The sequence below is a fragment of the Falco naumanni genome, chromosome Z (assembly GCF_017639655.2).
Source record: "Falco naumanni isolate bFalNau1 chromosome Z, bFalNau1.pat, whole genome shotgun sequence".
NCBI lineage: Eukaryota > Metazoa > Chordata > Aves > Falconiformes > Falconidae > Falco > Falco naumanni.
The window spans coordinates 76,640,249-76,656,324 of NC_054080.1; the positions used below are offsets into that span (position 1 = coordinate 76,640,249).

General features: G+C 39.4%; 1 protein-coding gene across 4 annotated transcripts in view; it reads left to right on the top strand.

Annotated features, from left to right (window-relative positions):
- Nucleotides 1-16,076, top strand: part of UBAP2 (ubiquitin associated protein 2) — a 95,208-nt gene that overhangs the window by 35,068 nt on the left and 44,064 nt on the right. For 3 of the 4 annotated variants that reach the window (XM_040578892.1, XM_040578894.1, XM_040578895.1), the window contains 8 exons: nt 3,158-3,225; nt 4,872-5,061; nt 5,762-5,972; nt 7,409-7,677; nt 8,817-8,995; nt 10,096-10,306; nt 11,481-11,520; nt 14,191-14,374. In XM_040578892.1, the coding sequence (XP_040434826.1) occupies nt 3,158-3,225; nt 4,872-5,061; nt 5,762-5,972; nt 7,409-7,677; nt 8,817-8,995; nt 10,096-10,306; nt 11,481-11,520; nt 14,191-14,374 (1,352 nt within the window). The remainder of the gene's footprint in view (nt 1-3,157; nt 3,226-4,871; nt 5,062-5,761; nt 5,973-7,408; nt 7,678-8,816; nt 8,996-10,095; nt 10,307-11,480; nt 11,521-14,190; nt 14,375-16,076) is intronic. The other variant, XM_040578896.1, reaches the window with a different exon arrangement.

The window sequence follows — 16,076 nt, forward strand, 5'->3', positions numbered from 1 at the left end:
ATGAGCAGTGATTAAAACAAACAAGGAAACTGATGTATTTGCTGTTTGCAGATAAAGAGCAGGTATTTTTCTGAAGAACATTTTTATTTCAATGTGATAATCTGTAGCCAGATACAAGTTAGAAGCAAGTGAGTGAAATTTATGTTGTTTGACCTGACAAGGGCTAGATTTTTGTGATCTAATAGTCCTGTCTGGTATTTATCTTTAGTAGTGAGTATTGAGCAAGTATAGTAGGTTGTCAACGTGCTGTTAAATAGAAACTAGTTGCAGTGAAAATAGGAGGTTGTACTTTGTTAAAGGGATATTCAAGGCATGGACAATGGAAGGACCAGACAAATGTTGAGGTACTGTAGGTGGCTCTGGGTGTTCCTGTTAAAATTGTGATCATATTCTCATGGTTAAAGAAGATAAAGCTTAAGTATAGAAACTATCAGAAGAGGAGAAATAGAATACATACAGATTGCTGGAAAGCGGCTGAAGGAAAACATTTACTGTACAATATTGGTAGTCTTAGGTTTTATTTGAAACAACCACAACACTTTAAAAAAAGAAAAAAAGTGTGGTTTAGTGGGAGTGTTTCCTTTATCCAGGAAGCAGCATGAGAACTTGTTTTATTAAACTTCGATACATCATATCAAAGTTACAAGGTTTTGTTATTTCTAATTTGTTGATGTTGAATTTTTGTGAAGGTGCTGGAGTTAATTTTCCTGTTCTCCTTACCTATCATAACTGGCCATAGAGGCTGTTAGCTAATTGTTAAGCATATTGCCTGTTTGGTGATTAGAGAATGATTTTTATCATACAAACAGGAGCTGAAAAGCACAGGCATTTCACTGCAGATGGAGGATATACCCTTGTGAGGCCAACATTTGAAAATGGTTCACCACCATTCATTCGAATCTGGGAGAATGCCAGAGCCTCAGTGAAAGTTTTGCAAATGCAGTGTACAGTGAACGTAAATAACTTTGTTAGGAACCCCTACTACAATTTCGAAGTAGTCCTAAATACATCCGCACAATAAAACTTTCCAGCTGCTGCTGCACAAAGTATGTTTTGACAAATGCTGTAATCCCAGTAAACCTTGGAATTAGGTGCTTGTTTGGAGCTTGTGGCGTGAGTTTGCCACAGGGTGTAGTGTAAACATCAATGTAGCCAAGCTGGTACTGGAGACTTGTGTTTTGCATGCTGGCTCACTTGAAGGGAATGTTTCCTCTCTCATATCAAGCATGCTTTTGTGTTGTCACAAACATCCTCAGGCTCCTCGATTTGCTTGGTTTTCAGGATTCATCAGTGCTTTGGCCACAGTCTTATCCTGGGTTATGTGAGCCCAAGAAACTGTTGACACTACAAAGAATTTAATATTTAACTAAGGGGTTGCAGACTATAGGCTGCTGCTCGTGCTGTTAGCTGACCTCCTTGTGCCATAGTGCATGGGTCTTACAACAGTACAAAAAGCACACTACATAAACTACATAAACACTATGTGAAATAAATAAATAAACACTACATAAAAATTACATAACATGAAGTTATAAAATAACATGTACAGTGGGGAAAGGCTGAACATTAGAGGAACAACTTTTTTAATTGTATAAGTGCTTGAGCTGAATATTCTTTGTTTTGTTCGGTACGTAAGAGTTTTGGGCTGGCAGCATTATACACAGGACAGAGTTGTCTTCCAGAAAGATGGGAGTAAAGTGTGCTGTATTGGCAGCAAGGGAAGGGAAGGAAACGGAGGGAGGAACTGTGGTGATACTAATTTTTTCATGACACAGTGTGTTCCGCTTAAGTGGGTGCTAGGAGAGTGTGTGAAACATTTTGAGTTTTCCCTGGGTGTTAAGTGATTACTCCCAGTCAGCCCTTCCACGTCCTGCTTAAATCAACAGTGTTTTGTAGGAGAACCCCAATCAGATGACTGTGTTAGGGGATATACGTGCTTGTAGTAGAGCTGCCCATGGGATGGCAAAATGAGCTCATGTCTGTGATGTCCTTTAAACTGAGCTTCTAACAATGTATGCAATTAAAAATGCATAATTTCCTGGAAGAGCTGTATTCAAAGGTCGTGTTCTAAAGGGATTCTTTGTGAGTGTTTGAATAGGTCAGTTATTCTTTAGTCTACATACAAAGTTACACTGAAGTAGTTAAGGGTGATTTTCTGTGAATTAATTTCAAATATAATCATTGTACACGCATATCTTTATCTTGTTCAACCTAACCTGTGCTGGCTTAAGACCTGTTCTGGTTTGCAAGTATTCCTGTCAATAGAAATGAATGAATTAGCCCAAGGAAGTTGTAGCTGTTTTAACTAACTGCTATTTAAAAGAAAACCCAATAAGCTATTAAAAACCCAAAACAAAACAGCAAACAACCCGCCTCAAACCAAAATCACCTTCTTTCCCCCCCCCAGCCAGCCAGCTCCCCCTCTCCAGCTACCTGTGCAAGTATCTATCTTTATTGTAACAGCATGGTGAAAGCAGTACAGTTTCCTGCTGGATAGTCTGACTGGTTATACTAGTATAAGCAATTACATGGTTCTCCCTTTATTATTGTTTTTGAACTTATGCTCACAGAATAATTAGCTTAAGGTGTTACTACCACCCCTAGCAGATATGCCAAGAAGGAGTCATGAATGATAGTTCTCTGTACATACCTGAGTGCAAACTTTCCTCCACTGGTGATGTGAGCTGAAATGTAAAACGCAGGGATACATGAAATGAGTGAGAGTGGTGCAATGTGTTAGACTTCTGCAACATGATTTATTGGAGCTGCTCTACAAGAGTCCTAAGTTATGTCTGCACAAGGTATCTTTACACAATACCAGCTGTCATGTTAATTGCTTTATACTGGTGTATTTTTTCAGTTTAATTATTGCCCAAGCTGTCATTGTTACATTGGTGTACCATTGTGTGTGTTCCATAGATCAAATTTCCTAACACTTTAATTAAATTGGTACTTGATTCTGTGGAGAAGACTTTGCTGAAGTTCAACTATGTGTTTTTTTGTCTTTTTAAGAAGGGCTGCAACATGACTGGTTGCAATGGTAGTTTAACTTATATCTTGAAGGTGCATGACCAAGATAAAGTTTCTGCAGATGTCGCAGCAGTGAAGCATGAGCATGTGTATGATTAAAACATCACCCCCGCCTTCTCTTTTTCAGCTTTCTGAAACAAAAGTCTTTACTGCTTCCTCTGTTCCAGCTGAGAATCATGTGACTCCTGGGCAGAGGTAGGCTGCTCTTTCATGGTTTCCCTATACCTTAAAAATCTTCTGCTTGTTGAAGCAATGTGAGCTTGCACATAGAAAATGTTGCCTAAAACACAGGGCAGCCCTGGTCAGACATTGGTCAAGCTCTAATTTCAAAATTGTGAAAGCCTTGCTTGCCAATTGTTGGTTTTGTGGGTTCCTGTGTTACCTGTGCCAAACTTAACCAAATCCACAAGCATAACACTGAGAAGACCATGTCTACTGCACAAAACCTGCTTACAGGCACAAACAAAAGTTCTGCTTTTGAAAAAGAAGTTCTGGCATTGCTGTCCAAAAAACAGAAGGCCTGCGCCTATAGATGCAGCTGATGTTCAGAATGTAGTGCTTTGACAAATGTGTTAACAGGAAATTGCATTGGCGAGGTGGTGAATTTCCTCCTAAGCATCACGATTACTTGCCCTAACTGATGATACAGAACCAAAAATATGGCAGTTGCTGCCTTTTTTTGCTTGCCTTTGTCTTCACCAAATGGCTGGCCATTAATGTTGTGGAATCGGGTGCCTGCATTTGCCTCAGGTCCCAGGAAAGCAGACTTTGGGAGTTGGATCGCATGGGATCTGAAAACCAGATGGCCTAATGGTCCCAAACATCCTGACACAGCTGTACTGCTGTACTCTAGACTGCAGCAAAATTTTCCTTATAATATGGATGTGATCTGGAGGAGGCATGGTGTCAGTTGATCTACAGTTTATATACCTTCTTAAGGTGATATGCTCACATGTTCGTTGTTCTAATGCAAATATTCTTCCAGTGGATGTCCCTCAGATTATGTTAGAAAATACTTTGTTTCATCAGCTCAAATTCTGATGCTTTGCGCATTAAGAAATCTATGCTAATGGCAGTGCTGGAAGCAGCTCTTCAGCCCAAGCCTGCAGTATATTTAGGATAAACTCAAGTCAGATTTTTTTGAGTAGATTTCTTTTATTGTATGAATGCTTTGCTTTTCCTTAGATAAACCTGTGCTAAACACGGGGTAGAGGTTAGTAAGCCATGCTAAATTTAGGAAAATTCATGTTTCTCATCCTGCTGAGGTATGTGTGGTAGTTCTGGAGATGTGCCTACTCTCTGAGAAACTTAGCTTTTATTTGTGCTGCTCTGTGACTTCCATGTCATCATGTATTCACTCGCTGTTTATGTGACTTTATTCTTTACTGTCCTCATACACTATACAGAGGTAGGACTTTGATACCTTGCCCTTTTTAAAGAGATAGCGTGAGATACAGAGAATGTGGATTATCAATATATGTAACGGACTTGCGGGCATGATCCACTTGAACATAACGTATCTTTTATGACTTGTCTCTAGTTACTTCATTATATTAATCATATAGCTTATTTATGTGATACATGATGTAATAAGTTCGGTAATGTTTGAAAACAGCGTGAAGAAAATTTATATTGTGGTGGAGGGTTTCAGCTAGCAGAATATTACTTTCTGGCAAAAACCTCTGTTCTACCTCTTTTTCTATGGGAGGCAAACAATGTTTGAAAAGACTGTTGATCAGTAATAATTCTGTTGCTGGTACAAGCAGCTTTGTTAGTGCTTTCCCTGGTTTCAGTGCAGCCTAGTCATGTCTATTCCAGCCAAACTTTGGTTTTTCTTACAGCATTGATTTGGTAACACTACTTCAAAAGCCCGTGACTTCTACCCAAGAGACAGAAGGCAACTCATTTGAGGCTCCCCAGCAGCAGACCTTTGGCCAAGCCCTAGTCTTCACAAATTCTCAGCACAGCACCCAGATGGCATCAGGAACCGGCAGCTCTAATGCTGTAAACTCTTACGCTCCTCAAAGTCTGGTAAAATTAACTTATGCTTTCTAAATATTCTTCAAGAATAACTATTTCAGGTTAAACAATTTTTCCAACTACTGGTTGCTTCGTGACATGTTTCAGTATTTTTAAAATTCAGGTTGGAAATGTTGAATTCTATTCAAAAGTACAAAAGGTTACTCTTTTCTGCTTTTGCTAAGTAATTGTTTCTTGGTTTACATAAAGTACTGGTATTAATTTTTGAGTGGAGAGCAGATGTGTTTACTGTATGCTGATTTAGGATGAAATTACTTGTTTATAGTGAAGAGCTGTATGCCAGAAAACTATGATGTATATTTTCTCAGCACATACCTGGCTGTTTTTTTTAAAACATGCCTATTTCTGAGTCAATTGTGAGGACCTGAAATTGTGCACTTACCTTTATTCTCTGAAAATCAGTTCAACTGTTAGTAAATACATGCTATTTTGAGATGCTTGGATTCAAATAAATCAGTATTGTGGCATCACAATAGTGGAAGTTGTATCAGTGATAATCAGAGAGGATCTGGCCATAAGCTGCAAGTGCTGAATTTTTTTATTGGTCGTTTGTTAGTAATCTAGGGCTGAAGAGGTTTTAGTTGCTGCCAAATAGCAGCTGTAGGCATTGACCCTATGGTTTTTGTTCAAGTTGCAAATAAGTAAGTAACTCCACTCACTCCTTCACCTCTTCTTTTTTGTCTTTTGGTAGTCTGCAGTTCTTTGTTCTGGCTTTGGAGAACTTGGATCCTCTAAACTGGCAAACTCTACTGGATCCCAAATCTTGGACCAGTTGAAATCTCCAGGATTGGGTCAGTTTACCTCTCAACAAAATAGTAGCTCTACCACTGCTACTACAACTACTGCATCATCCTGGGATCTAAAACCACCCATTACTCAGTCCTCAGTCCTTAGTCAGTTTGGTAAGTGCTTTGAGACAGCTTTCTCTCTCTTTCGTCTTGTAAGATTTCTTAATGCCAACAGCAGTTTAAAATGGCCTTAATTAATGGATTTTTTTAGTTAAAAAAGTAATCCTGATAATACAATTGGTTATGACGTTGTAAGTATTACACTTACTTGCTGGTAATAGACATTACAAGTATGTCACAAACTCAGTTTTGATAGACAAGCATATCCACAAATGTCATTGCATCTTCAGAAGTTGTTGAGCCTTTGCGTAATGACGTCTTTGATCTATTCTGCTTGAATATTTAAGTGTGGAACTTTAATGTGGCTTTGTTTCTCAAGAAGGCTTGGAAAATACTTGTTTTCACTGTGTCTCTGCTGCTTATAGAACTGAGTATAAGGTTGCACCATACTTTTGTCTTTTTTTCCTCAAATTTTTCTTTTCTAACCATTACATGAATTTTGAATGATTACTATATAATTTCTTCGTAATGTACATCATATCTTTGACCTTTCCCAGGTGTGTTGAGAATGATGCAAGTTACCCATTTTGTCTATTCATTATTTTTCATTTCAATAAAATTAGTAGAAACAGTGAAAATGACACAACCTTGGTTTTTGCAGTGTAGTTCTTAGCAGTATTCTCACTGTGAAGAGTGATAGCTTTTGTATCTATCTTGTGTGTATGTGTTTCCAGATAGATAAGCAGCTAATTTGGTAGCAGTTATAATCTTTGACATGCAGCAATTCTGAAAAAATGTTTATCTACATTTTAAGTTGCTTTTTAATGCACTTTGCCAAGTGAATAATAAAAACCAACAAACCTTCACACTGCAAATGCTGTGGATCTCTTAATGGTTGTTGACCAGTCCTGTGAGCCACTGCCTTGCTTTCAGGGTCTGAAAAATATGAAAAGGGAAGACCTGGGAAAAAAACTGTTAGCATCCAGTGTCTCTTGACTTTCAACCAGATTGAAATGGTAGATGACTTCCTATTTGCGTTAAAAATCTTCTCCTTCGTAGGGGCAGGAAATCCTAACTCATAATACCTCTAGATTGCAACTCTAGACACTTGGAAGTAATCACATTTTATTGTCAGTTAATTGCAATGAAACTTGCAGTGTTTGGTTAAAATAATTTGTAACAATTTTTGAAGCCTAATGTGTGATAATATTACACGATGGCATAGATAGGTCTGTTTTCATAATTTTGAAGGAAGCTAAATAACGCTTGCCCGCAGCTGTTTATTTAAAGTAGAGAGTATCAAAAGTGGACCTTATTATTCCAGTGGCAATTTTTGATGTGAAACTCGTGTGGTATCTGAAAGAGACTTGCACGTGCTATAAAATATAAAAATATTTCAGGTCAGCCAGATTCTTTTATAAGAGGCAGAAATGTGAAGAGCAGCATCTAATCCTTCAATTTTGATATTTCTTTTTCCCAACGCTGTCCAGACTTTAAATCCCAGCCTGAACCATCCCCAGTTCTGAGCCAGCTGACGCAGCGACAGCAGCATCAAATGCAGGCAGTCCCTGTTCCTCCTCCTGGGCTGGAGTCCTCCCAGGTAAAACTCCGAGAGCCATCGCCCGTAGACACCTCTGCAGCTGTTAGCAAAATGTTACAGCTCCCCACTATCTCTATGGATAACCAGGCAGTGACTGCCCATCAAACCCAGCAGAAACAGATAAAACCACCGAAACGGAGGATAACTCCAGCATCTAAGGTGGGTAATTGAGTGGTGACTTGTCCTTAGTAAATGTAGAAACATACAAAAGCTTGTATCCAAAACAGCGTGGCGGGCAGGGCCAGGGCAGTGCTGTCCCCCTGCCCTGGGCACTGGCGAGGCCGCCCCTCGACTCCTGTGTTCAGGTTGGGCCCCTCACTGCCAGGGGGACGCAGAGGGGCTGCAGCGTGTCCAGAGACGGGCAGGGGGCTGGTGCCGGGGCTGGGGCACAAGGCTGGTGGGGAGCGGCTGGGGGAACTGGGGGGGTCAGCCTGGAGAGGAGGAGGCTCGGGGGCACCTTGTGGCTCCCTGCAGCTGCCTGACAGGAGGGTGTAGGCAGGGGGGTCGGTCTCTTCTCCCAGGTGACAAGTGACAGGGCAAGAGGAGACGGCCTCAGTCTGTGCCGGGGAGGTTTAGGTTGGGTATCGGGGAAAATGTTGTCACTGACAGGGTGGTGGAGCACTGGGACAGGCTGCCTGGGAGGTGGTGGATATCACCAACCCTGGAGTGTTTAAAAGCCATGTAGACGGGGTGCTTAGGGACATGGTCTAGCAGTGGCCTTGGCAGTGATTCAGTAATCACTTGACAGTTGTATTCAGTAATCTTAAGTCTTTTCCATCCCTAAATGATTCTATGATTCTGTTCTATATATAAGTTGCTAGGGAGAAGGAGAGCAAAGACCATGGTACATTTATTGTTTGTAAAACAGGGCATTCTAAGCTAGTTAGTTTTTGGGTCCAAAATACAGTGGTGTTGTCTTTTCAAGCAGATAACCTGATTGCTCTGTGTGGAAAATGACTGTTGCTGAGTGATTTTTTGATTGACTTAGTAGCCTCAAGATGAATGTTGGCTGAAGGGGGGTGGACACGATTGACACTTTGATATTGTAGAACAGTATGGCTTACTCTTCCAGCCTCCACATCAAGGCACAAAATCAACAAATTACTCTCAGGTTACAAGAATGTAGTTTATTTATGTGACGTAAAGTGGGAGGTTGTTGCAGATCTAGTTAGTAGCGAAGGCTGTGAGTCAGTAACTGGAGAAGGTTGCATTTAAGGGAGGAGAGGGTGTCAGTTACTGGTATATTTAATACAGATAGTGTATGCAAAGGAATTACAATTTTTCTTTTCTCTTTTAAGATTCCTGCCTCTGCAGTGGAGATGCCTGGATCAGCAGATGTGACAGGGTTAAATGTTCAGTTTGGAGCTCTGGAATTTGGATCAGAGCCTGCACTCCCAGAGTTTGGATCAACTTCAAGCAGTGAGAATACCAGCCAGGCGACCAACAATAGCTTGTACTCAAAATCCGTGAAGTACGTGTGAGTTCCTTTTCTGCATTCTTATGTGTTGTCTTAAGGGGGTCAAGTTTGTGCCAAAAACATCAAGACATAGTTACCATGTAATGGGAGGGGGAAATACGATCACTAAATCTTTTCTGTGAGTGGCATCTTAAAGAAGAAATTTCTTTTCTAATGACAGTCATTCATAATCTCCTTGGATGGGTTGATGTGAAGCTGGAGGTGACATGAATATAAATAACTTCGTGATAAACTACACTTTATAGAATTGCTTTCTTATGTTTAATTGTCCTGAGTTTCAAATTTGTTTGAGGGTTTTGTTGTTCCTCACAATCGAAATTATTCTACTTTTGATCCAGGAAAAATGACCCTTTTACCATATATGTGTCAGTAGACTGGCACCAGATTACAGATCTGATGCTCCTATGGGATGAGAAAAGAAGCCAGGCTTTCAGTATGCAGGAGCTGTTACTGAAATTCTAGAATAGCCAATGATAAACGCCGATGTACCAGTAACCCATTTTTTTTTTCTTCCTTATTAATTCAAACCTGGCTTCAGTAAAAAGCTTCCTGAAGTTAATTCATAAATACTAGTAAAACTGTGAACTTTCATATTAATTGATAGTTCTATAAATGATTTAAGCTGTTTAGAAAGTAAAACACTTGTCCATGCTTCAAAGTGTTTTTTCCTCTTTGCATAGTTCATTCTGTTAGACTGCTACTGTAATGTTTGAATTCTACTGTAAAAACAGACTGGGTGTTTCTCATCGTATACCTGACTTTATGGATCTTAAAAAAGAGAGATTATAATCATGCATTTAGCTTTCGAGAAGCTGGAAACAACGTGACTGAAAAGCGTTTGTGTGTAAACTCTTGTTTTGGTTGGGCTGGCAGGAGGAAGGTGAACAGTGCTGAGTGTAGCTGATGGCTTTGAAGCAGTGATTAGGTGATCGAAGGAAAAATACATACCTTTTCCTCATGATTAGATTTTCTAGTATAAATAATGTAGATCTGACTACATGTTTAAGGTAGTTCTAGGTAACTGCACAGGAGCTGATATTTTCATGAAGGTGTTTGAGATCTCATTTACTAAGATGATAAATAATTTTTACTTTTTCCAGTGATCCTTTGAATACCTCTTTGCCAATATCCAATACAGTACAGGAGTCCACCTACACAACCTCTGCCATCACCTCTTCCAGTCTGACCTGCTCATCCCAGAGCACTAGCCCAGTAACAACAACTTCCTCCTATGACCAGACTTCTGTGCATAGCAGGATAGCGTACCAAAGCTCCATGGCTCTGTCTGAATCGACGCCTGTTGCAGTTACGGTGAGTGAATTTCAGCAATAAGACCTTGAAAAGGTGAAATATTCTTACCTGCGTTAGAGTTATATGACTCTGCTATGTTAATATTTTTAACCAAGCCAAGTACTATTTTTGATTTACCAAGCACAGCCTGTTGTTGCTTTTCCTATTGTGTAGCCATTTTTGACCGTACTGTATTTGGGATATAAGAGCCTCTGATTTTATTGGTTTTGACATCTTAGATTTGTTTGTTTGACCTTTTTTCTTAGTAACATTTGACATTCTACTTAAGTTTACTTCCCTGAAGCTTAGCTTTTCAAAAAGGAGCTATCTCTATATGTAAATATTAGTCATGATATTTTGCCATAACTTGACCATTTTTATCCAAAGGTACATTATATATTGAATTTATATGGCACCTAGCGAATGGGTCCCCAACTGTTTGTGGCCCCTCCAGCATTACTCTTCTGTTGGATTTAAACACCAGTGGGAATTAGTTTCATGTTTTATTTTAAAAAGTGTAGGGATGGGTCTAATCTAGGACAGAGAGGATCTCTCTTCAAAAGCACCTACTGTCTTTGTATGTGGAATGTAGGTTTGTTTTGAGAGAACTTGGTTTATTGAATGTTTAAGGAACTCGTGAGAGTTTATTTACTTCTGGCCTTTGTTATGTAACGGCTCGGTCACACTTGTCTTCTGCACTAGCTCGTATGTACGGATGAGGATCAAGCATAGACTATCCACTTCTGTACTCCAGCATTATCCAATGCAGAACTGGTACTTCTCAAGTCTTATCTTTCAATGGAAAAAAATTGGCGTCTCTGTGTAACTTGGATAGTTAAAATCGTGAGTTGCATTAGATCAAAAGCGCAACCGTTTCCTATATGTTAACGCAATTCTTTCTTTCATATTGGTGTGAACCTGAAGCTTGTTGTGTCAGTACGTGGGAAGGTCTCCTGCTGATGGGTGTGGTATGGGCAGTGTATGGGATTCTGTATGTTCAGGACACCTTGAACTTGAGAAAACTATTATGTCGTTTTGTTAAAAGGCACTGAAAAGTTCATTTCCTGCCTTTTTTTGTCTTTCAGTTTAGAGCGAATATAGAATTTTTCATGAAGCATGTTTGGTGTGTAGTTCAGTCTGAAAATTTAATATACCTTTGAGATGCTTTATTCATTCATTTCTCCTTTGTTTACAGAACGGGCACAGCGGTGTTAGAACACAGGCAACTCTTGACAGTAAGTTTACAAAACTTGGTTGTGCACAGGGTTTTCTGATCTTTCCTTACTACTTGCTGTGTGCACAACTGTAGCAGTGACACCTGGTTTGAAGTTTTACATTCTTCTCCCTGACTAATTTTTGGCTGACCCATTTGAATTTATTTTGTAGCAGCATGGGGTACGCTGCTTGCTTCTTGACTAAAACTAAGGTATGAAAGCAGTCCCATTAAATCTACAAACCTAAGCAGTCTTAAAGTTAGAGAAGCTGCTTTGCTGCTGCTTTTCTTTTTGAATTTACCTACCAAAAATTATTTAATAGAAAATTAAATTAAAATATAAAACCTAACATAACATTTCTTAGTAATTCTTCCAGTTCTCAGTTGGGAACCTGTGCGTAGTATTTACCTGTAATGAAACAAAGTCACATTCTTTGAATGAGGGGTATAGTGCTACTTATGCCCTTTACAAACCTGTGGGGAATAAGGGTGACGAACATGCTTTGTCTACTGGGTAGCGTGCTGCCTTGCAGTGGAGTGACAATGGTGCAGTACCGGCTCCGATACAGGCGTTACTGTTACCTTCATCTTGGCCTGTTTCTAATGTGGTGTTTTACTTGTAGCACACTTCCAGCTCTCTTTCTGGACTTAAAACAATTAAGTGTAGTATTCATTCTTCTGATATTTATGGGCTGCTCTGTGAAAGTTTTCAAGGGCAGCAGTGTGAATTAACATCCTGGAATTCCAACTCTTTAAGTTTTAGGTCTGTCCTCCTCTTAAACATCTCTTTAGTAGGTTGTTAGTGGAGTGGCCTTTTTTTTTTTTTTCAATTATTCTGAGTAGAAAGAAGTTGAGTATTCAGACGTGCAGACAGTGTTTTGCTAGTGCCAGGTTCAGTTTAAATGAGCAGGAGGAGTTTATATGCCCAAAAAGTGACTACCTGAAATATTGTTATATGTCAAGACAACTTTTCATGTGGGAAACTTTTTTACTTTCATGTGCAGAATTAATAAACAATTTATGAAATTAACTACAGGACTTGTCCTTTTGCTCTGGAAAACAAAAATCTGAGAATTTCCAGGTTTTTTGTAATTATTTTCTAACGGCTTTATTAGTCCCTTTTTCTATGCCAGTACTCCTTAGAGAATACTTTCAGTATTTTCTGTAACAAGCACATAAACTAGAGTCACTCTTCTTCTACGTATCCATTTCATACATCCAAACGATTTTGAAATTCTCTCTTAACTTCAATATTCTTGTTATCTCCCATATTTTCTTTTAATCCTAAATATCCAGATCTCATGTTTCTTAAAGCCTTAGTTCAAATCATTGCTGGGGCATTATAATTCTGACCATCCCGCTTGTCTCCTGCTTTTCTTTGTCTTACACATTGTGTTTGGGCATCTTGTGAGGGCTCTTAGTGAACTTGGTGATTCCGTCCCTTGTATTGAGGACGTCTACTTTTACTTCAGGAAGGGAACCCTGCTCTAAATGTGTTGAGAATTGTAAATGTTAATTACGTATTTTTATGTTAATCTTGCCAGGAGATACCAGGTGATACAGTTGCTGCTTTCATAACTATGTTTCTGTTTGTCATTAATTTTCCTTTTCTGTTGTCAGTTACCCTTATACTTATTGCCAAAGCCAACATTGCTTGATTTCTGTTTGCACAGCACCCAGTCCAGCAACCTGACTTGGGTTACTTAGTGAGGGAACCAATCCAGCAATGTGAATAAGTGTATATCTGACTTCTGTTTGGTGACCATTCTAAAACTGTCTTTAAGTGCATTGCAAGTTAGTGATGCTCCATTGGGTAGTGGCCTCTGGTGTGGCATGGAAGCAGGGCTCAGCCCTCTTTCTGTTTCTTATTGGTGGGTGAATGCCTCTAATTCTTTGTAGTACCTTTGAATTCTTTATAGTATGTTTGCAGGACAAAAAGTAAGTGTAGAAACAGCTGGGAATCATCTTGGGCAGTCGAATTGTTCCGTGTCTCATTGCAGTATAGTGATCCTTTGGAGAGGCACATCTGTGGTAAATGAGTTTTGCTCTGTGTGGCCTAAAAAGTAGTACTAAAGCTAACCACTTATTACTATTTAGGTCAAATAAAGTAAGCCAATATTTGACAACTCTTTAGCCATTAAATATGTTTAATGCTGTGCTCAATTGTGGCCTCCTATTGTAGCTTCTTTTATCCTACTGCATCACACATTTGATTGAGTACTCCAAACTGGAAATTTGTATGTGCCCTTATACTCCAGTGATCTCGGTCTTGATCATCAAAGGTGCAGTGCAGGTTGGAATGAAGAAATAGAGCTGTAGCTAAAAGCAGATTTGTACAGTGCCTTGAAAAGCATAAATTGCTTTTGTTTGCAGAAACAAATGCAAGGAATTTTAAAATTATAATTAACTTGTGAGCAGAAGCTAGTAATCCAGATAGCAGGAGGTGAAATGCAGAAGGCTGTAGCTGTAGCAGCGAAAATTATAATTCTGTTGTAGGTTAAGAGCTTAAAAGGGGAAAAAATGATAGTTCTGTGTTTGAATTTTCATTAATAGCCAGATTGCCTGATACCGTTACTGGTTCTTAATGGTCAGGTTTTTGTAAACCAAGGGGAGAATACTGTGTTCCTGAATCTAGGCTGGGGTGTCAGTTATCCTGAAATTTGTCTGAATACCTCTTTTTAACTTGTTGCAGCTACTTCATCAGTTCCAGCGCCTAAGACAGAGCCTTCTCCCTCACTACCTTCTGCTGGTTCTCTGCCTAGTGTGGTATCCACCACTGCTTCGCTTCTGCCTTCAGCATCGCAGCACCCAGCAACGTTGCCCAGCTTGCCTCAGTCCAGTGATTTGGCCAGCAGCTCACTTTCCCAGTTAAGCAGGTACGGTAGGAATTCTGATGAACTGAAAGGAGTTCAATTCTGGGGACAGGGTGAATGTAAGGATGATTGTGTATGGGGCTGTCAGACACGGGGGTACCCTTTTCTGACATTAACTAGAATTATGACAGTTTCAGAAGAGACCAAGATGTTTCTAGTTGTGAAGTATGAGCTCTGGGCTGCCTCTTAATAACAGAGCAGCTGCTGCCTCATGTTTTCATAGTATATGAACAACTTTGTGTTTCAAGGGGCTCTTGCTTCAGTCATACCAGCTACATAGACTCCCCCATGTTGATTTTCCAGCTTTGTTCGCAGTGCCTGCTGTTTGTGTAGTGTTGTATGTTTGAAATCATTCCTTAACGGTTTACGTCCTGGCTAATTTTGAAACACTGTAATTTTATTCATATATGTATTTCTTAAAATAAAAAACCAGAAATAATTCCACAGGGGAGGTGTGTATTTTCTTTTTCAAAGACATTTCCTTAAGGTATTTTGAAATACTGGGGTGGTGTTCCTGGAAGTGCATGGAGCACAGCTTAGCTCATTTGCACTGTGTCTGATTTTCTCAGTGCCTGTTATTGGAGCTTCGTCCCCAGGCAGGTGACATTGTGAGGCTGTACTTGTAGAGTTACATTTTTAATACTCATCCTCGTACTATATTAATGTAAGAAATTGATTTGATGGGATATCAGGGTTTTTTTTACTGTTTCACAGCTAGGACATTGTTGATTCTCTTTTAATACACTAGTGGTTTCTGTTGAGTAAATGGTAAATGTGTCAACAAGAATTACTCCATTCACATTAGAAACATCATCTCCCCACATTGGTAGAAATTTTAGTTGAAGGGTTGATGCTGTTGGGCACATACCAAGTGCCATGAAAAGATGATGCCTGAATTCCAAGCTTGGTTGTGTTGGCAGCCCTTGTCTGTGTCTCTGCCATAGGTCAGATGGTAAATTAAGGCTTATTAGAAGAGCTGAGGAGACTGGACAAGAGAGTGGTTTAAAACTGTGTGTTGGACAGAACTGTTTCTTTCCTTGCTGCCTGAAGTGGTGTGGTCATAATTCCTGCAGATGTGGAACAGTTTTAAAGCATCGAAGTAAAATTAGTGTATGAAACTGCCAAGATTTATTCTGATCCCACATGTTGAAGAGCTACGAGAAGTGTTTGCCCTCAAATTAGAGCATATAATCTAGCTTGCAGCTTTGTTTTCTTTGCTTTATTTTCTTCTGGCTATTTCTGTAGAGAATACTGAAAAACTTGTTATGGTAAGGATCTCTGATGCTTCTGATTTCACAGGGAGGGGCCTTTTGAGCACGAAACAATATGTATTTTTTTTTTAAGGATTTGGGTTTTTTGCCTTTGTTCAGTGTTGACCTTGAATGTAGGTTATAATGTTTGCCAGTGTAAAACATTTAAACAGTTTAAAAACCAGTTTCAGTCACCTTTCACGGAGACATTTAAAGATTTTTGGATTGTGGGCGAATTGTTGGTGCTACTGTTACTGCCAGAAGTTCAGAGGGCCTGGTCAGCTAGGGAAAAAAGTGATGCTAAAGCACAGTTGCTTCCTGAAACAGTTATCTGCAGATGCTTTTCACCAGGGGATTCTTTATTTTCGTATTTTATAGTGTTTGTATAAAACTGAACAGATAGTTCAGATTCACCTTTTCAAAGAGAAAATGGCTTTTTGTGGGGTATGAGCCGA